At 43.2% G+C, this 22,048-nt stretch overlaps 1 protein-coding gene across 9 annotated transcripts in view; it reads right to left on the bottom strand.

Moving 5' to 3' along the window:
- Positions 1–22,048, bottom strand: part of KDM2A (lysine demethylase 2A) — a 240,164-nt gene that overhangs the window by 155,832 nt on the left and 62,284 nt on the right. For all 9 annotated transcript variants that reach the window (XM_073563336.1, XM_073563333.1, XM_073563331.1 and 6 more), the window contains one exon: positions 15,931–16,024. In XM_073563336.1, coding sequence (XP_073419437.1) covers positions 15,931–16,024 — 94 coding nt within the window. The remainder of the gene's footprint in view (positions 1–15,930; positions 16,025–22,048) is intronic.

Below are 22,048 nucleotides of genomic sequence, written 5' to 3'. Positions count from 1 at the left end.
ACCCTGATGTACTGAATGAGATCTCTGATCTCGTATAGATCAATCAATAGATTCTCCCTTTGTCTTGTTTTTCCTTGTTTTAATTTCTTTGGAGGGGGGGGGAACTTTTGAATTTTTTTAAAAACTTTTTTGGATGATTTTTTTAAAATATATTTTCTTGTTATTTATTTATGATCTTTAGTACCTGCAGTGCTTCTAGTTTACCGCCTGACCGCTTGCACCAAGAGAAGCGAGGTGTTTAATCAGGCATATGAACAGGGTTTTTTTTTTTTTTTGTGGAACATGTACAATAACATGTCTGATTGCCTAAAATTTACAAATGTACTGTTTCAACCCTGAAGGAGGGATGATGTTATTTAATATGCGTGCACAACATTCTTTTATTAGGGATGAAGTTACAATATATGTACTTTAACGGCTAAAGAGTTTGATAACTAGTGATTGGTTCCTCAGTTATGATAACCACACCCATTAGCAAGGAAAATGGGGTATAAATCGCTTACAACAAAATCATTTTTCCAGGACGTCCTATCCTGACAGCACCATGGGGGTTGTCCTTTCATCCTTCCAGGGACAGGAAATGCACGAGAGGTTAAAAGGTCCCCTCCCACACCACACTCCAGTGTTTTTCCTGTCCCTGTAAGGACAGGCATGAGAGCGCCGCAGCATACAGGAATCTTACCGGGGCCAGGAGGTTCAGGGTCCTAACCGCCAACTCCTACAGGTCGGACAATGTAGGCGGCACCCCCCTAAGGGGGGTTCTCCGCCGGGTGTCCCGTGGAGCGTCGCTCCGAGACTCATCCCCGCTTCCCCCCAGCGTGGCTCCCGCGAGACCCAGAATGCACGGGAGACCAGCGTCAGAAACGGCGGCGCGTCACTTCCGGGCGCAAAGGCACGGAGGACGCGTCAGAGGGCGGCAGAAGGAGCGTTCCTGCGCAAGACAAGGTAGGATAAGAGCGGGGGGAAGCGGGAGACCAGCGGCAGATTGAGAGGTGACAGATGCCTAGGTTTTCGGTCAGACGCCGCCAGCATGGACGCCAGGACCAGTGACCAGCCAGAACCAGCGTCCGTGAGTAAAGGGCACAGGGGCAAGATGGCCAGAGACAGGAGCTTTTTGTAAAGGGGGACTCCTGTCTTTTTAGGATAAGGCGACACCGACTCCGGCAACGGCCAGGACATCAGGCAAACCCAAATGCCCCATCTGTGCCAGCAAACTGCCGAGCGCATGGAAGAAATCCCTATGCGAGGATTGCACACTCCGAATTGCCAGAGGCGAACAGGCAGCCTTTCTCACGGAGATGCGCGCACTAGTCAGAGACGAAGTTCAAGCCTCGGTCTCTGGAATGCTACCTACTCAGTCTTCCGGCCGGTCCCAGTCCAAAAGACCTAGATGGGAGTCCGACCTATCATCGGAAGAAGAGATACGGGGCACGGACTCGGAGGAAGAGGGCGAGATTACCTCGGAACCCCTAGAAACAGGGAAGAGGTACCTCTTTACATCAGAGAACACGGAAGAGCTGCTCAGGGCAGTAAGAAGTACACTGCAGATCGAGGAAACCCCGAAAGAACAATCCATCCAGGACACAATGTTCGGGGGACTAAGAGCCAGGATTCGTCAGGTCTTCCCAGTTAATGACCATATCTGGGCAATGATCCTGTAAGAATGGGAAGATGCGGAGAAAAGACTGATCGTGCCGCGAGACTTTAAGCTGCAACTTCCATTTAACCAGGAGGACATCAGCACTTGGGACGAGGTGCCTAAGATCGATTCACCGGTGGCCAAGGTGTCGAGGAAAACTTAGATTCCTTTTGAAGATTCTTCCAGTCTCAAGGAGCCCATGGACAAAAAGGCCGACGTGCTCTTAAAAAGAGCTTGGGAGGTCTCAGCGGCAGTGATAAAAGCAAACATAGCCGCTACATCGGCCGCTAGATCCATGCACCTATGGATCGACCACTTGGAACAACAGTTAAAGGATAAAACCCCTAGGGGTGATATCCTTGAGAGTATTCCCCTGTTGAAAATCGTGACCGGTTTTCTGGCAGATGCTTCTGCAGAATCGGTACGGTTTGCGGCCAGAAATAATTCCCTATCCAACGCGGCCCGCCGAGCCATATGGATGAAAACCTGGTCGGGGGACTACCAATCTAAAAATAAGTTATGTTCCATACCCTTCTCGGGCGGTAAGGTATTTGGGTCAGCTTTGGATAAAATTCTAGAGAGTGCCTCCGACGACAAAAAAGGTTTTCCAGAGGAAAAAACCAAAAAGGCAATTTCCCTTTCAGAGATCCCGCCCATACCAGAGGCAGGAATATAGAGGGAAAGGGAAATCTTCTCGCTGGGCGTACTCGAGGGGGGGGGGGGAGACGTAGAGCTCCCCCGTCTCGCTCCGGACAAAGTTCCAGGAGCAGAAGGCAATGACACCATGCCTGTAGGGGGGCGCCTCAAACACTTTGCAGGGGCATGGCAGCGCATCTCCCAAAACCCATGAGTCCTCAATACAATCTCCCAGGGCTATACCCTCGAGTTCACAAGATCCCCTCCAGCACGATTTGTGGTTACAAAACCCCGTTCCAAGGCCATGATAGACCCTATATGGGCAGACATAAGAGACCTGTTAAAAACAGAAGTAGTAATTCCAGTCCCAGAGGTAGAGAGAGGTCAGGGCCACTATTCTACACTCTTCACGATAAAAAAAAACGTCGGGAGAAAGCTATCATAAATTTAAAGCCATTGAATCAATGGGTTCGTTACAAAAGGTTCCGAATGGAGTCCCTGAAAACCGCCATACCGCTAATAAACCAGAACGCGTCCATGCGCACTATAGATTTAAAAAGCGCATATTATCACGTTCCCATCCATCCTCAATCTCAGAGGTTCCTGCGTTTCGCCCTAGAGAAAGGAGGCAAACACTACCACTTCCAGTTTCAGGCTCTTCCGTTCAGCTTGGCATCAGCACCTCGCGTTTTCACAAAACTGGTGGCCGAAGTCGTGGCAGACTTAAGACAAAGAGACATATTCATTGTACCTTATTTAGACGACTTCTTGGTAATATCCCGGTCAGCGTCCGAACTAAAACAACAACTCAGCTCAATAATCTTCAGCCTCGAGAACCTAGGTTGGATACTAAACAGAGAAAAATAAGATCTGCGGCCCAGCACCCAGAAAAAATTCCTAGGGGTAATGCTAGACTCCAGAAGAAGGGTCTCGCTCTTGCCGGAGGTAAAGAAGAAGCCCATCATGGACAAGGTTCGGCAGCTCAGCCAACACCAGGTTTCGATAAGGACCGCGATGGAAGTCCTGGGCACCCTGACCGCATGCATACCCTGTATCATGTGGAGCCAGGCTCACACAAGAATCCTACAAAAGGAGATCCTTACAAAATGGGACAGACGGCAGTCCTCGCTGGACGAGAAGTTCCGACCGTCTCCGGCGCTGAGACCATCTCTGAAATGGTGGATCAGCAACAGAAACATCAGCCGGGGGGTTCCTTGGATCCTGTCTCCATGCGTGACCATCACTACAGATGCCAGCAGGGAAGGATGGGGAGCCCACCTAGTAGGAAGATTCTTACAAGGAACGTGGCCCAAGAGTATCAGCTTACAGTCCTCAAACTACCGAGAGCTGCGAGCAGTTTTGGAGACACTGAAGAGAAGCGGTTCAAGACTACAGATCCAACATATAAAGATCATGTCGGACAACGTGACCACAGTAGCCTTCCTACGCCACCAGGGGGGCCCAAGGCACGGGAAACTTCAGAAGCTAGCAGCTCGCATCCTCACCTGGGCAGAGAATAATTCTCGCTCCCTGTCAGCGGTGCACCTGGAAGGCTCCCAAAACAGGATAGTCGACTATCTAAGCAGACAAGAAGTCCGAACCACCGAATGGGAGCTAAAAGAGGAGATCTTCAAGGATCTTTGCCATCGCTGGGGGACACCCCAGCTGGACCTCTTCGCGACAAGGAAAAACGCCAAGCTGAAGAGGTTCTACTCCCTTAACCCGGCGGACCATCCAGAAGAAATCGACGCCCTGGACCAGAATTGGGGAAGGGGACTCCTATACAGTTTTCCACCGATCGCCATAATACCGAGGGTCCTCAGGAAGATCCAGGAGGAAGGGGCTCAGGTGATGCTGGTCGTACCTTTTTGGCCCAGGCGGAGTCGGTTTCCCCTCCTCAGAAAGATGGCTCAGAGGGGGCCACTCCACCTACCAACAATACATGACTTGCTATCCCAGGGTCCAGTGCTACACCCAAACCCAGGAAGCCTGCAACTGGCAGCATGGATCCTGAGAGGGACATCCTAAAGTCCAATGGCCTCTCGGACCAGGTGATCTCCACATTGCAGGCCAGCCGAAAACCGGTGACAAGAGCGATATATTGTAAAATCTGGAAGAGATTCTGTACAGAAAGTGGCAGTGCCCCTTTAGACCTATCTCGGCCTGATATCCCTCGGATCCTGGACTTCCTACAGGCCGGATTCGATAAGGGCTTGACCCCGAGCACACGCAAAGAACAGATAGCGGCCTTAAGTACCTTCTTTAATTTCTCCCTATCCTCCCATCCATGGATAGCGCGATTTATTTAAGCCACCCAGAGGTTAAGACCCACATTGAGAAAAAAACTGTCCCCCCATGGGACCTAAATCTGGTACTCAACACGCTGTGTAGGCCCCCTTATGAGCCAATTTCGGAGATAGACATTTCAAAGCTCACACAAAAAACTGTTGTTTTGGTAGCTATCACCTCAGCTAAACGTTTAGGTGAAATCCAGGCCCTTTCAATCCAGAATCCCTACATTCAGATCTTCAAGGACCACATAACGCTCAAACTAGATCCAAAGTTTCTCCCTAAGGTAGTGTCGCCGCAGAATCTAAACCAAGAAATAATCCTGCCCTCGTTTTGTCCAGCCCCAAAGAATGATAAAGAAAAATTGTTTCATTCTCTGGATGTTAGACGTACGGTCGCCCGTTACCTGGAAGTCACCCGGGACTGGCGACAGGACACAAAACTATTTGTCCAGTACGGCGGCAAAAATAAAGGTAGAAGTGCGGCTACACAGACTCTAGTGAGGTGGATAACAATAATCTCCACGGTGTACGAGGCCGAGGGCTTGCCGGTACCTGAGGGGCTTAGGGCTCATTCCACCAGGGCGATAGCGACTTCATGGGCAGAGAGGGCGGGTGCCTCAGTAGAACAGATATGCAGGGCCGCCACCTGGTCTACACCAAATACTTTCTGTAGACACTATAAGTTGGACACTATCAGCTAGCCAGGCGACCTTTGGTCGCAGAGTGCTACAAGCAGTAGTCCCACCCTAAGCGAATTCCTACTTTGGTATTCCCCATGGTGCTGTCAGGATAGGACGTCCTGGAAAACGGAGATTAGACCTACCGGTAATGTTATTTCCAGAAGTCCATCTTGACAGCACTGGTAGTTCCCTCCCTATGATTTGTATTGGTATCATTATGCTTGTACTAAATCTAAATAAAATTTAATTGCATCCATACTGGTGTGGTACTTGGAAAAATCACTGGAGTGTGGTGTGGGAGGGGACCTTTTAACCTCTCGTGCATTTGCTGTGCCTGGAAGGATGAAAGGACAACCCCCATGGTGCTGTCAGGATGGACTCCTGGAAATAACATTACCGGTAGGTCTAATCTCCGTTTTTATATACCTGATGAAGGCCTACACGGCCGAAACGTGTTTTTTTTTTTTATAACAAAAAATGCTTTAATGTTTTTATTGTTTTTTTAAAAAATTTTGCATTTTACTTAGCCAATAAAATATCATCTGATTTAACGTCAGAGATACTCAGTTATTTGGCTTTATAACCTTCTTGCTCCAAATTGGGTTAAAGATCCTCTGAAGGAAGCGCCCTGAAACTTATTTATTCATGAACAATGCTAGGGGAGACAAAGATATAGATAGGGTTGCCCAGATATCCCACCGTCCAATCTGATTCTATCAAGGGAATTATCCATAACCAAATTAAGGTCCCCCATACATATAACATATGCATCTGGGTAATTTAAAGCAAAGCCCATCGCCATTTGAAGAACTGACACTGGCCGGGAAGGGGAAGGGGGATTATAAATGCATAATATAACATATCCTCTTGAGTTTATTAATGCATATACAAAGACAAAACGTCCCTCAGGGTCTTTTCGGGCCTCTTTAACCTACCACCTAATGTCCCTACGTATTAATAATGAAACCCCTCTTGATTAGCTGGTGTGAAACGAGCGAATGAACCATTGCACCCAAGGCTTCTGCACAAACCGGGCCGAGTCTCTAGTCAGGTGCATCTCGACCAGAACCACAATTTGAGGATGATAGCGCTTGATCTGGGAAAAAAAACCTTAATTCTTTTGCGAGGAGATTTGAGACCCCTCACATTCCAGGTCATACATATAATTTCAGAACCCATATTTCCTTATCCAAATATGGCATACATTATCACACAAGTAGAGGTTATAGGCATCGTGTAAAGACTCTCGGCAGCAGTACCTACAAAAACAACAAACAAAACCTTTAGAAAGAAGATCAAAGGAAAATTCAAAAATAAAGGAGCAAAGTCCTACACTCCCCTCTTGGATCGAATTGGGGGATACCCTCACTTAACACAGTGTCCGGTATTACTGTTAAATCGGACGCCAGTGTGAAGAGCGCCAATCATCTAGTTAGGAGAGTTCCAATTAACTGCCAGTAGATCAGGACTTCTTTCCACCAGAATCCTTATGGGACTGCACCCATTCCATCGCCTCCACCGGATTCGTGAAAAATATGGAGGAACCCTCATGGACAATTCGGAGTCGAGCTGGATTTATCACTGAATGAAGAACATTCTTTTCCCTGAGCTGCTTCTTGACTTCCATGAATTGTGCCCTCTTCTTCTGGAGCTCCATAGACAAATCAGAGAACATCGAGATCGTGGCACCATTGAACTTAATAGGGCTTTTTTGCGTTGCCATCCATAATGTAGCATCTCAGTCTTTGCAATTAAGGAGACGTGCCAGAAACTGTCTAGGTGGACTACCTGGTGGTAGCATCTTTGTAGGGACCCTATAAGCCCTTTCTACAGAGAACAGAGGAGAATTCATCTCCTAAAGTATCTTTAAGCCAGCCTTCTAAAAATTACTCTGGTTATTGGCCTTCTGAGCGTTCCTGTAATCCTATGACCCGGATGTTATTCCGGCGCAGTCTGTTTTCGAGGTAGTCTGCCATTTGCTTCCAGGCATTTATGGAGCCAGTCACTTTTGTTAGTTTGGTCTCTATGGGTGTAAAATTATCTTCCAGATGGGATACTCTGGATTCAACTTCTGTAATATGCCCACTCATAGCCTGCTGGAGACGTCCCACCTCAGAATGCACATCCTCTATTTTCCCGGTCAGGGACGTTCATGTTAAAGATATGGCCTGCATTAGCTATTCGGATGCCTGTCTGAGGGTTAGATCCTATTGCTCACCACCCTCTCCATCGTCAGAAGCATGGTTTTTACGCTGATCCGCAGCTTTAGCCTGTGATGAAGTATTCCTAAGGGATCATGCACTATCAGACGGATCATTCCTTGCAAAGTCTTTTAATTTGTCAGCCGCCCCCTGAACCTCTTGGACGATCCATGGTTAATTATAATGCAATAAGGCAAGCTGAGTAGACATATGTTTACAGAGTCCCCTCTTCCCTTGAATCCAGCTGCAGCAGTATTATGATGAAGGGTATATATCAGGTACAGTAGCTCTGGGCAGTGTAACAGAGCCGGGCGTTGGGTCCTATGACAGAACTGTTAATATTGTTAAAGTCCTGTGCAGCAGGGTGAGATAAAGTGCCCGCAGGGACAGCAGCAGGGGTACAAAAACCCCCTAAGAAGGCGGGAGCTCACGTGTAGTTTATCACTGAGGGAGCACGGGCTCATATCTCAGAGCTCACACCGCGCTTCCCTCTCAGGTACCTCCAGTATGCAGACGCCGCTCCCTTAACCCTCCCAGGGGAGCAGGATCCACAGCACTGTGCCTCCTCCTGATGGAGCGCACAGCAGAAAATGGCCGCCGTCCTCAGACCCCGCCGTGCCCACCACAGAGCCCGACGCACCGGGGCCATGCACCGCACCTCCTCAGGAACTGGGGGGGTGCAGGAGCTCGGGGGACTTGACCGCTGGCAGGTATAAGCAAATATCTGCAGTTTTGCTCAGAATTTCTTGCATGATAGTAGTTCTATCTGGCTGTGTCCTCTCAGCTCCTCTACATCGCTCCGCCCCTCACATTGTTCTGAATTGAAAATACTAGGATTCGGTCATGCAAATTATTACATGGACTCATACTTTCAGAAATCATTTTCTATTAACACAGTTTACCATACAATCTACAAATGCAGTTAAAGGGGTTATGCAGTCTAAACCGCAGACATATGAACCCCCTCAGTGCACATAGCAGGGATTCGCCGGTTCCTGAGCCAGGAAAGGCGGGTATAGATACACGAGTTATACATGCTCCTGGTCAGAGCCCGACTGACTAGTGTTGCGCAGCCTCGCTCCATAATACACTTGTATTGAGCGAGATGGCGCTCACTGGACGGCCGTGTCATTAGACAGGACAGAGTCTCACTCCATAAAAGCGTATGGAGCGAGGCCACTGTAGTTGGGCTCTGGCAGGGAGTATGTATAACTCAAAAGTAACCACCGATTCTGGCTGAGAAACCAAAAAAACCCCGCAGCACACAATGCGTGCGCTGGGGGGATTCATAAGTCTGCAGTCACACAGAGTGACTGCAGACTAATCAATTAAGACTGGACAACCCCGTTAAACTATCATGCAAAGGAAGAGCCATAAATCAACATATTCCAAAAACATTGCTGTCTTCTCTGGGCCAAAGTTAATTTTTACCTTTTCACCCTGTTTTCACTTTCCTGACTGGGGTAAATATTACGGCTCCCACTGATTTTGAGACTGTTTTCTCGTGACATATTGTACTTCATGATAGTAGTAAAATTTGCTCAATATGACTTGCATTTATTAGTGAAAATATCAGAAATCTGCCCAAAAAGTTAGCAAAGTTTTCAAAATTTAAATTTTTATGTAGCTAAATCAGAGAGTTATGTCACACAAAATAAGTTAATAAATAACATGACCCATATGTCTACATCAGCACAATTTTTGCAACAATTTTTCTTTGATAGGAAATTATAAGGATTAAAAGTTGACTAGCAATATCTAATTATTCCAAACAAAATTTACAAAACCATTGAAGTGACTTTGAGGGGTCTATACCACAGAAAAAGCTGCACCCCTCCAGGTGCTCAAAACCACTTTCAAAAAGTTTATTAATTCAGGTGCTTCACAGGAATTAACAGAATGTGGAAGGAAAAACTTTTTTTCACAAAAACAACTTTAGACCCAAATTATTTTATTTTCTCAGGGGTAACAGGAAAAAACAGACCCCACAATTTGTTGAGCTATTTCTCCTGAGTGCGCCAAACCTCATATGTCGGGTAAAACCAATGTTTGGGCACATGGCAGAGCTCGAAAGGGAAGGAGCGCAATTTGACTTTCTGAATGCAAAATTGGCTGGAATAATTAGCGGACACCGTGTCACGATTGGAGAGCCCCTGATGTGCCTAAAGAGTAGAAACCCCCCCTCCCCCCCACAAGTGATTCCATTTTGGAAACTAGACCCATCAGAGAATGTGTCTAGCTGTGTGGTGAGCACCATGAAACCCTAGGTGCTTCACACAAATTTAGAACGTTGAGCGGTGAAAATAAAAAAAAAAAAAAAAATTAAAAATCAAATTTTCATTAAAAAAGACATTTTTTAGCCCCAATTTTTTATTTTCACAAGGATAACAGGAGAAAATGTACAGTACCATAAAATATGTTATGCAATTTCTCCCGAGTACCCCAATAGCCAAAATATGGAGGAAAACCACTGTTTGTGCGCAGGGCAGGGCTCAGAAGGGAAGGAGCGCCATTTGACTGCTAAATTTGAAGGAATAATTAGCGGACGCCGTGTCAATTTGTAGAGCCCCTGATGTGGCTCAAGAGTGGAACACCCCCCCCCCCCCCCCCCCCCCAAGTAACACAATTTTAGAAGCTAGACCCCTCAAGAAGCTTATCTAGATGTGTGGAGGGTACCTTGAACCCCCAGGTGTTTCATAGAAGTTTATAATGTTAAGTGGCGGAAAAAAAATCTTTATTTAGCTCCAATTTTTTTATTTTCAAAAGAGTAACAGGAAAAAAAAAGGCCACCAAAACGCAGATACCCCAATATGTCGGGGGAAACTACTGTTTATGTCCACGGCAGGGCTCATGTCGTGTTTGGAGAACCCCTGATGTGCCTAAAGAGTGGAAACCCCCCACAAGTGACCCCATTTTGGAAACTAGACCCCTCAAGAATTTATCTAGATGTGTGGGGACCACCTTGAGCCCCTAGGTGCTTCGCAGATGTTAATGTTGAGCCATAAAAATAAATAAAAATCACTGTTTCCCACAAAAATGTTCTTTTAGCTCCAATTATTTTTTTCACAGCGGAAAATGGACCAAAATATTTGTTGCGCATTTTCTCCTGAGTACACCAATACCCAAAAGTGGACGAAAACAACTTTTTGGAGCACAGTGCAAAGCTTAAAAGGTAAGGAACCATATTGGAGTTCAGATTTTGTTGGACTGGTTTGAGGGTGCCATGTCACATTGGTAGAGCCCCTGAGGTGCAAGAATAGCAGAACCCCCCCATAAGTGACTCCAATTTGACAAACTACGCCTCTATATTAATTTATCTGCGGGTGGAGTGATCATATTGACACCACAGGTGTGTCACAGGATTTTTATACCATTGAGCAGTGAAGAAAAAATAATTTACATTTTTACCACCAAAATTTTGTTTTAGGCCCAGATTTTGCATTTTCACACTAGGAAATGGGTAAAAATGGCACCAATATATATGTCCCACAATTTTTGTCGAATTTGAAAATACCCCATATGTGGCTGTACAGTGCTGCTTAGCCATACGGTGCTGCTTAGCCATACGGCGAGACTCTGGAGGGACAGAGTGCTATTTGACCCCTGGGAAAGGGGATTTTCCTGGAATAGTTTGCGGATTCCATATACAGAGCCCCTAAGTGCTAGAAGAGCAAAATCCCCCCTCAGTTGACCCCATTTTAGAAAGGATACCCCTTTGGGAATTTATCTACAGGTGTAATGACGATTGACTCCATGGAGGTTTTCCAGAAACAAGCAGCAGTGGATGTTGCCGAGTGAAAATTGCAAACTGCCATTGTGGTGCCCGCACGTTGCAGTCGCCAGCACGTGGTAGTGCCCAGCTCAAGCTACTGGAGTTACGCCACTTGTAAATTAGGCGGGCTGTCATCGCTACAGAAATGCCAAACATGTGGACTCGAAATGTGGTTTAGGCACACTGAGGCTCAGAAGGGAGGGCGCATTTGGATTTGGGAGTGCAGAATTTTCAGAAATTCTTTTGGGGGGGCGAGGAGCTATGGCGCTTTTCCAAAGCCTTTGTACTACCAGTAAAGTGGAAGCCCCCTATATTTCCGTTAACAGATGACAGAGATGATCAAGGACTTACTTTTTTTTGTGGATTTATTTGAAGCTTTTGTAGGGAACATTTTATAACATTTGAGATCACATTTATCAGACACTCTACGATGAGCACTTACATCAGGGATTCCATCTAAACCTCAGACTGACGTGATTCAGATGAGACCCCCGAGGGATCCATTCGTTATAATGCGGCAGCAGATTTACCCTGGACTCAATCTGTCCTCTGTTCAGTGATGTCCTTTTCAGGAGGTGCACAAAACTGAGGTTGACTGCACATGACAGACACCACAGGTTCATAGGCAGCCAAACGGCGTCCACAGTGCCTCCATTTGCCTTATTATAGGGAATCTTCCACCGAGGCTTCCATCTGAATCACGTATTTTAGAGCTTTATACAGGAACCCCGATGTAAGCGCTCAGTGCAGAGCACAGGATAAATGTGCGCCGAGCCTTGCTGCGATCTTTGGGAGGCAGAATTAAAAAAAATCAACAGCATATGAACAATTTGTTTTATTAATTTTTTACGCCGTTCCTCGTGCGGTATAAGTGAGTAGACGACTTTATTCTTCGGGTCGGTGCGATTACAGCAATACCAGATTTATATTGGGTTTTGTGTTTGCCTGCTGTCACACTAAAAAAACGCTTTTCATTGCAAAAACTAGTTTTTGCATTGTCATATTTTGATAGCTATAATTTTTCCATATTTCATCTGACAGTCATGTGACAGGCTTGGTTTTTACGAGACGAGTTGATATTTTCATTGGTGCCATTTTTGGGCACATGACATTTTTTGATCGCTTTCTATTCTGTTTTCTTGGAAGCAGAATGAACAAAAACCAGCAATTTTGGATTTTTTCTTATGCCATTCCACATGTGATAAAGGCAGCTTTATTCTTCAGGTCAGTACGATTACAGCGATACTGCATTTACACACGTGGTCAAAATTGTTGGACACGTGGTCAAAATTGTTGGTACCCCTCGATTAATGACAGAAAAACCCACAATGGTGACAGAAATAACTTGAATCTGACAAAAGTAACATATTGAAAATCTATGAAAATGAACAAATGGAAGTCAGACATTGTTTTTCAACCATGCTTCCACAGAATTTAAAAAAAATAAATAAAACTCATGAAATAGGCCTGGACAGAAATGATGATACACCAGAAAATGTGACAAAAGGTACATGTTAAATCAAGGTGTGTCCACTAATTAGCAGCACAGGTGTCTACAGTCTTGGAATCAGTGAGTGGGCCTGTATAGAGGGGTACAGATACTCACTGTGCTGTTTGGTGACATGGTGTGTATCACACTCAACATGGACCATTTTTTAAGATGTGTGGCTGCCAATTTTTTCCAAATTTTATTTTTTAAAATGAAATGGAAACATGTCTAACTTTCACCTTCTAGAAAGAAATTTCCAAAATGATTGCATTCTTGTTTTCTTTACAGTTTACACAAGGTCCCAATGTTTTTGGAAATGGGGCTAATTGGGATGTGGAAATATATACATAAACTTACTTACATAGCGCTATTCATTCCCACAGCACCTTACAAACATTAAAACCGCTGTCCCCACTGGGGCTCACAAACTACATTCCCTATCAGCACACATTTGTAATGTGAACCAAGTACCCAGAGGAAACTGACGCAAATAAGGGGAGAGTATACAAGCTCACTGCAGAATTTGAACCCAGTATCCTAGCGCTGCAAAGCAACAGTGCTAACCACTGATCCACGATACTGCCACATATATGCACACACATATTTATATATATTATCATAATAGAATATGTGTGTGTGTATATATGTGGCAGTATAGTGGCTCAGTGTGATTTTGTAAATTGCTCTTTTGCTCAGTGACATATTAACTCAAGTCACTTTTCAATGTGGGAGTACTCCTTAATTCTAAGCAGAGTGTGTATATATATATATATATATATATATATATATATATATATATATATATATATATATATATATATATATTACATTTATTTATATATATTTAATATATTACATTACAATTATATATTACACACACACTGCTCAGAATAAATGAGTACACCAACTGAACATAAGAACTATTTACAAAATCTGGACAAGACTGAATTTCATACTACACTTTTTAACCCATATCAAGAAAAAGCCCAATTACAATTTGCCAGGGCCCACCTATGGGAAATTCTGAACAGACAAGTTGAAGATAAATGTTGCAATATATCAGCAACTTATTTATTCCATCCCTAGATTTGGTGTTGCAGTTCATACAAAATACTAGATGTAGTAGTCTTTGATGTGCGGTTTTCAATTTTGCATCAACTAATTTGAGTAAAACTGAAGATTGTGTAGTGAAAGTTATATTATTAACCTTACTTTTTTGTGCATGGGCTTTAGTCGAGGTTTTCTTTGTGGACGACACTGGTGCTTGCCAAAATTCAACCTGGTTTGGCTTTCTACTTCTTATGCTTACTGCAGTGAAACCTGCATGTCTTTTTTCTTTTTTACTCTTCTCATCAGACGACACTCCTGTTTAGGTGTCCACTTACATCTTCATCCTGGACGTTTCTGGGAAGTGATTGTGGTTACATCTTTTTTAAATTTGGTATCACTTTTGCTACAGTATTCTGACTGATAAGTAAAGCTTTGCTGATGTTTTTGCAGCCTTTACCTTTGCTGTGTAAATAAATTATTTTCTTTCTTGGGTCTTGTGACATTTCTCTGCCATGTGGTGCCATTGCTGACAAGATGCAATGGGAAAGGATTTTGTTCAGTACCACCCTTATTATCAACTGTGTGCTGGACAACTGTTTAATGAATAATTAACTTACCTATGGTTGAATTCTTGTTAACGAAACACTGCCATCAAAGTTTTTATTCCTTTCAATATATTGTAGTCATTATATTATATAGCACTGTGTGCTTACAAATAGTTATTTTGCCTTTCTACCGAGTTAATTATTCTGTTTTCTCTGCTCTATGTAGAAACAGGAAGTATCTTGCCCTTGCATTTATCATCCTCCTCTTAAAGGAAATGTGCATCACTAACATGGTTTTCTCAAAGAACAGCTCCCAGTGTTATGCTTAAAAAAAACACTTTATATCATTAAGGGATTGCTCCACAAACCTTTTGTTTCAGTCATAGCAGTGGCGCTTTTTATTGTTTCAGTCACAGATCAGTCAGTGTCCTGCACACACACAACAATGCAATTGATTGCCGTGACTGACCCGACATTATGGTAAACACCTAGCAAATCCTGCGAATGCGCGCTGCCCATCCGCTCCCTGGGCATGCACACTGACTCTAGGTGTACAGCCTCTGCTTCATATCAGATGTGCACATGCATGAAGCGCAGAGTGGAGGGGACACAGTGGCGTGCATATTGTGTGCGCTCACATGTCATATAGCCACTGACTCACTCAGCTGCTCAACGCTCCCCCCACCTTGCCAGGGACTTTTGCAGGGACTCATACAGAGAAAATCGACCCCCCTGTTTCTTCATAGAGCTTAGAATGATTCAGCTAGTCAGTTTTTAATCATATGATGTCGCAGACCTAATGGAAATAGTGAAATATTAACTGTAGCAGGGCAAAACAAGCAATTGTAAGTACACAGTGCTATAGAATAAGATGACTGCAATATATTAAGAGGATAAATATTTTGATGGGAGTGGTTCTTTAATTACAATTTTGCAACCTAAAGTTTAAATTTGCTCATAAGGCTTTCATTGAGGTGTACTTATTTCTGCGACATTGTTTTGAATCAATTAGGAAAATTGCTTTTTTGGGTGTGCGGATTAACATATCTCGTATGCAATAAATGACCCACATTTGTGAGAGTATTTTATAGTATGTTATTCCATAGGAAATGTTAATTCAGAAAGTACTCATTTATGCTGTTCATGTTGCGCACAGTACAAATATACTATATATTTATATATATATATAATCTGATCCTTGTCTACTATCAACCAGATATTGTGATAGTAGACAAGGATCAGAAGACAGCAATGATAATAGATGTGGCAGTGCCAAGTGACAGCAACATCGGAAAGAAGGAATATGAGAAACTGGAGAAATACCAGGGCCTCAATGGAGAACTGGAGAAGATGTGGAAGGTGAAGGCAACAGTGATTCCAGTGGTGATAGGAGCACTTGGCACAGAGACCCCTAAGTTTGGAAAACGGCTATATATATTCTCCATAGAAACTAAATTTGCAATACATCTCATGTATGAGTAGGCAAGTGCATAACTCCCCGCAATTACAGGTCTTAACTGCCATAAATGAGGTTATGAATTGTCTGAAGAATACACAATTGTAGATGGACACATATATAGACAGGCAAGGACGATCAAAAACCCCTTCAATACATAAAAAGACTGACCTTGCCTCCTCGCAGAATGTGATACCATACTGATGTCCCCCCAAAGTCCACATGGAAATCTGTGTAACAGCCTCTTACACTCATGAGACAATACCTAGAATGAATAAAAACCAAGTTATAAAGCAGTATAATTTATAGGCTGATGCAACAAAATACCAGCGTGGTAGTCCTCAAAGACACAGGAAACTTATTCCCTCTATGCCAGTTTTAAGGCTTAAAAATTGGGAAAATACATTATTAAAGTTAACACAAAAAAGACCCAAGAAATGCATTTTTTATAAAATATATTTTTGGGTACATATATATGGTAGATAGATTAAAAAAATTGAATATATATACTGATATAGAAGAGTTAATGGTTTGCTTTTATATCCCTTTAATTACCTTTAAGACTTCAAATTGCCTTTTGCCTATTATTGCTAGAATTATTCTTATGTAGACTTTTATTCTCTGTTTTCAAGGAAACTATACTTGTTATCATATTTGTTCTCAATAGTCAGTAACAACATGTTCTGGGTACATTGTAAACATGGTATAACCCTGAAGGTGATGGTGAGGGCTACATGAGCTCCACAGAATTACCGTATTTTTCGCTTTATAAGACGCACTTTTGTTCCCCCAAATTTTGGGGGAAAGTAGGGGGTGCGTCTTATAATCCGAATATACGGGGGAGGGGGGGTGTATATATATATATACTGCAGGGTCCAGGGGAGGTGGGGGCAGCTTTGGAGTGGTGCTGTGAGCTGGTAAAAGCTGCCGGAGGGAGCCTTTGATCTCCTGCTCCCGCTCATATAATATGCACTGCCGCTGTCCATCACCATGGTGCTGAAACCGCACCACGGTGACTGGCTGGGGGAGCGGCGCATATTATATCTGCCTGTGCCCTCCTTTGATCGCACATGATCCCCCGTGTTAGATATCGCCCCCATGCTGCTGCCCATAGTAAAATAAAAAACTCTTTCCTTACCTCCTCCAGCGCTGATCTCCCAGTGTCTCGGCTGCCGCTGTCATCAGGCACGCAGAGATGATATCACTCTGCTGTGCTGATCACATGACCGGCACTGAGAACCAGGAAGTGGAGGAGGAGCTCAACCACACTGAGGGAGACACGAGGAGGGACAGCGCTGAGAAGGTAAGGAAAGAGTTTATTTTACTAAAAGCAGCAGCATGGAGGCGATATCTAACACAGGGGGCCGTGTGTCAGCCACAGGGGGCCAGTGTGTCAGCCACAGGGGGCCAGTGTGTCAGCCACAGGGGGCCAGTGTGTCAGCCACAGGGGGCCAGTGTGTCAGCCACAGGGGGCCAGTGTGTCAGCCACAGGGGGCCCGTGTGTCAGCCACAGGGGGCCCGTGTGTCAGCCACAGGGGGCCCGTGTGTCAGCCACAGGGGGCCCGTGTGTCAGCCACAGGGGGCCCGTGTGTCAGCCACAGGGGGCCCGTGTGCCAGCACAAGGGGGCTATATTCAATATAAGGTGGCCATATCCAGATTAAGGGGGCTAATTTTAGGATGGGGGGGCTATGAGGGACATATACCCTATATGATTTGTTAGACGGACACTGGCATTATAAGACGGACCCCATTTATTAAAAAATTCTCTATTCCTTCACCACATTTGGGGGTGCGTCTTATAATCAGGTGCGTCTTATAAAGCGAAAAATACGGTACATATTGTTGTAAATGGTATAAAAGATTGCCTTGTATTTCATTACATCAGATAAAGTGATTTGACCACTGCTCGTATGTGTTGAGTCTCTTGTCTCCAAGCGCTTGTGAACAGAAGGGCGAAAAACTCCTAATCCGGACTCACTGGTGATCTGGCTGATGCTTGGTCAGAACTAAAAGCAGCTACAACAGTTTTTGGCGCCCAACATTGGGCCGTGGAAACCAGCCTATTCGGAATCCGTATGTGGGAGCTTCCTGGGAGGTTGAATATGCAGAATTCAGGCTGAAGCAGGTGAGAACATTTATTCTTACATTGATTCTGCGTCTGCAACCTCTCTAAGGATGTCTACATATCTCTGGGTAAGACTGTACAACACGGTTCAAAAGAACCCACATCACCAGTGAGTGGTGAGTACGTCCGTATGAGAGTTGAATAATAGAGTAATAAGATAATAATTGTCATCTGTATCATCTGTCAATTTGTTCTGGCAATATACTAATATACTAACTGGTGTACTGTGTAGCACAAAACCTGGGATAGACTCTGTGCAGTGTGATTTTGGATTGGCAGTAAATCATGTGAGGCTGTATTTTGTATAAGGCTGGGGTTTTTGTTTGTTTTGGTCTTTGCTGATTCTTGTTGTTTAAGAAGTTGGCTTTGGTGTTCTCAGAGTGTCAGTGGACACTGCTGTAGGTTAAGGTGTCAAATCCAAAGCGCAAGATGGGTAGGCTGTGTGAATCCTTGTCTATGTCTATGAGAACCTCTGAATGAGATGAGAGAGGAGTAATTGAGTATAAGGGATTTAGGGATTTTTGTTATCTTCTCTTTGTAAAATCAAAAGACCGCTGAAAAGTGAAAGGAAAAAAAAAATCCCTGAATGAGCACATATGAATGAATCATCACACATCATTTTTGTGTCAAGAGATCGTTACCTTTCATTATACAGTTATCTGCTCTTACTGTGAAATCCTGTGATTTTGAGGGTTTTTGTAGAAATTGCTTTTGATTAATTGATTAAGTCTAAAGAGCTACGGCATTCTGTTACTTTATGAAGGACACTACATTCTGATGGGAGGGGGAATGATGCCGCTGTGCGGTTTCCTCTCGTCTTATCTCTGCTGCGCTCATGATTCTCTGTGGTTCTGAAATACTCGCTAGGAGATTTGTGCATTTTAAAGCAACAGTACTTAATTGAAGTGGAATGAAATTTTGCAAGTTGAAGTTGAAAGTAAAATATGGTGCCTAATTTAGAAGGAAATTGTAAGTGATTGTTTGGTCATTAATGTGTTTGAACCTGCTTCTAGTTGTGTGATTGATTTGTATAGCAAATTGTGGATCAACAAAGGAGGCAGCCGACTGTATGGCTGATAAAGTAGGTTAGAGGCCTATCACACCTGGGCCTTCTTACTTTAGTCAGGGTTTTTTTTTGCTGTGGGTGAGAGGCGAGGGCAAGGAGCCCTCTGGATACACCTTGGCAGGCTCACTCTGACTTGCTATGTGTGGGCTGTAAGACAGAGGTCCAGACACACAGAAGGGCATTTCAGAAGATAGATGAGCTGTCCAAGTTGAAGCAGCCTTTCTCACAATCCATGGAGCTGGGCTGGAAGGAAAAAGGCCTATTCCTATTCTAGCCAATTAGAGGAGGGAGGGAACATTTAAAATAGAATTAATACATGCAATAGTACAATATGGTGAACACTTGTATAAATAAAGTGCCCTCTCCCACGCGATTGGATGGCAGACCATCCGGTGTAGGATAAAAAACAAACTGAAAATGGTGAGTAAAAACCTGGTGAGGCCCATGAAATTAAATAAAAGGTGAAGAAAATAAAATTTGAAAAAAATAATCTTTATTGAATATATTATGTACAACAACATAAGTTAAAATATAGTAAAATTTAAAATAAAATTAGTGCTTGAGGAATAAAAACCGCAATAATACAATGAGTATATGTAATATATGAAATCTGAATGATGTCACCTCAATTGATAATCTCAATACCACACAACCAACCGCAGGTAAGAAATTGATATTTTAGCAGCTAAAGTTTTTTTGTATATATTTGAAGTGCAAAAAGTGCAAAAGAAATGTGCAAAATTGTGTCACAAGGAATGGATTAATCTGTGCAATATTACAGAAACACCACGCAAGAAGTGAAAATGCAAAATATGTATAAAATATACAAAAAAGTGCCAGAAAAAATTTTTTATATATAAAAATGTGAAAATTATAATGAATGTTATGCGGAAATATGCAGAAAAAAAGGGTGCAACAAATGCAAAGTGCAAAAGAACAACAGAAATGTCTGCAAGGCAAGAGCATATGTTCAAACCTAGCCACAATAATAAATTCAGTCTTAGCCCCAATAAGAAGTGCAACAATTGTGAAAAAATGCAGAAAGGGTGTCTGCAAAAAAAACAAAAAAACAAAAACAAAAGTGTATTCAGACCTAGCCACAATAATACATACAGACAGCCTCAGTAATAGATGTCACATGTGCACTGCTGATTAGAAACCTAAATCAGCCAATGAGGCCATAAACAGCTATAATAATGAAAGATGGCTAGATACCATTTTATGCTCAAATAAGTGTAACAATTGTGTAGGAAAACTGCAAGAGTGTCTACAAAACAAGAGCATATATTCAGACCTGGCCACAATAATAGATACAGACTTAGCCACAATAAATGTCACATATGCGCTGTTGATTAGGAGACAAGGCCAGCCAATAAGGTTATAAACAGCTATGATAATGAAAAAATGGCTAAATACCTGCGGGTGCCAAGAGGTGGGAGAAGCGGTATGCCTGTAGAACGTGCCCCGATGCGCATTTCGGAATTTACCTTCGTCGGGGGGGTAAAGGCAAATTCCGAAATGGTATCTAGCCATCTTTCATTATCATAGCTGTTTATGGCCTCATTGGCTGATTTAGGTTTCTAATCAGCAGTGCATATGTGACATCTTTTACTGAGGCTAAGTCTGTATCTATTATTGTGGCTAGGTCTGAATACACATTTTTGTTTTGCAGACACCCTTTCTGCATTTTTTTTCACAATTGTAGCACTTATTATTGGGGCCAAGACTGAATTTATTATTGTGGATAGGTTTGAACATATGCTCTTGCCCTGCAGACATTTCTGTTGTTCTTTTGCACTTTGCATTTGTTGCACCCTTTTTTTCTGCAAATTTGAGCATAACATTCATTATAATTTTCACATTTTTATATATAAAAAAAAAATTTTCAGCCACTTTTTTGCATATTTTATACATATTTTGCGTTTTCACTTCTTGCGCGGTGTTTCTGTAATATTGCACAGATTAATCCATTCCTTGTGACACAATTTTGCACATTTCTTAGGCACTTTTTGCACTTCAAATATATACAAAAAAACTTTAGCTGCTAAAATATCAATTTCTTACCTGCGGTTGGTTGTGTGGTATTGAGATTATCAATTGAGATGACATCATTCAGATTTCCTATATTACATATACTCATTGTATTATTGCGGTTTTCATGCCTCAAGCACTAATTTTATTTTAAATTGTATTATATTTTAACTTATGTTGTTGTACCTAATATATTCAATAAAGATTATTTCTATCAAATAATTTTATTTTCTTCACCTTTATTTAATTTCACGGGCCTCACCAGGTTTTTACTCACCATTTTCAGTTTGTTTTTTATCCTATTCTAGCCAGCTGATCTACCGGGTGAGAGGCAAGGAGCCTTCCCACTACACCTTGGCAGGCTCGCTCTGACTTGCTACGTGTGGCCGCCCGTAGATAAGGTTAGGCACACTAGAGGGGCATTTCAGAATAAAGGTGAGCTGTCGTGAGAAAAAGGTTGAAGCCATGGGCAACTTTTTCTGTGTACAGTTGTGCCCCCAATGGGATCCAAGACAGCTATGCAAAGTGAAAAAGACAGCGAAGAAAGGAAGCAGTAAAACAAGTGGGACCAATATTGAAAAAGGCAAAAATACCAGAGTGTAAATGTTTGGATGTACAAAAAGGCACAGACAAGGGAAGAAAATAGCAAGTGAGTAAATGATGTCTGAGAATGTACAGCAGTATGGAAGGTGTATTATGAATGTTTTGATTGACAAAATTTAACCAGAGACCCAGACAAAACAGATGGACTTGTAAATACTGTGGTCAGACTCAGACAAACCCAGACTGAATAGCTACTTGTGTGACCTGTGCTACTGACCTTTAGCGAGTTACGCTAAATCCTGTCCAGACAAGATCATATGTAGTGACATAATAGTGTGGGTAGTCTGGACATTGACCTTTGAGGAGTAAGCTGACAGACACCACACAACCAACCCCATCAGGACATAGAAGGGCGACTAGAATAAGAAAGATGCAGGTGTATTATCCCTGGAGCCCCTCTGACCAGCTAGCTTTGTTGAAGCAGTTGCCTGACCCTCAAGACCAACCATTCCCGTTTTACAGA

The sequence above is a fragment of the Dendrobates tinctorius genome, unplaced genomic scaffold (assembly GCF_039654945.1).
Source record: "Dendrobates tinctorius isolate UK_male_01 unplaced genomic scaffold, ASM3965494v1 ptg000387l, whole genome shotgun sequence".
Lineage (NCBI taxonomy): Eukaryota > Metazoa > Chordata > Amphibia > Anura > Dendrobatidae > Dendrobates > Dendrobates tinctorius.
Note: the sequence above shows the minus strand (reverse complement) of the source record. Positions and strands in the feature narration are given on the sequence as shown.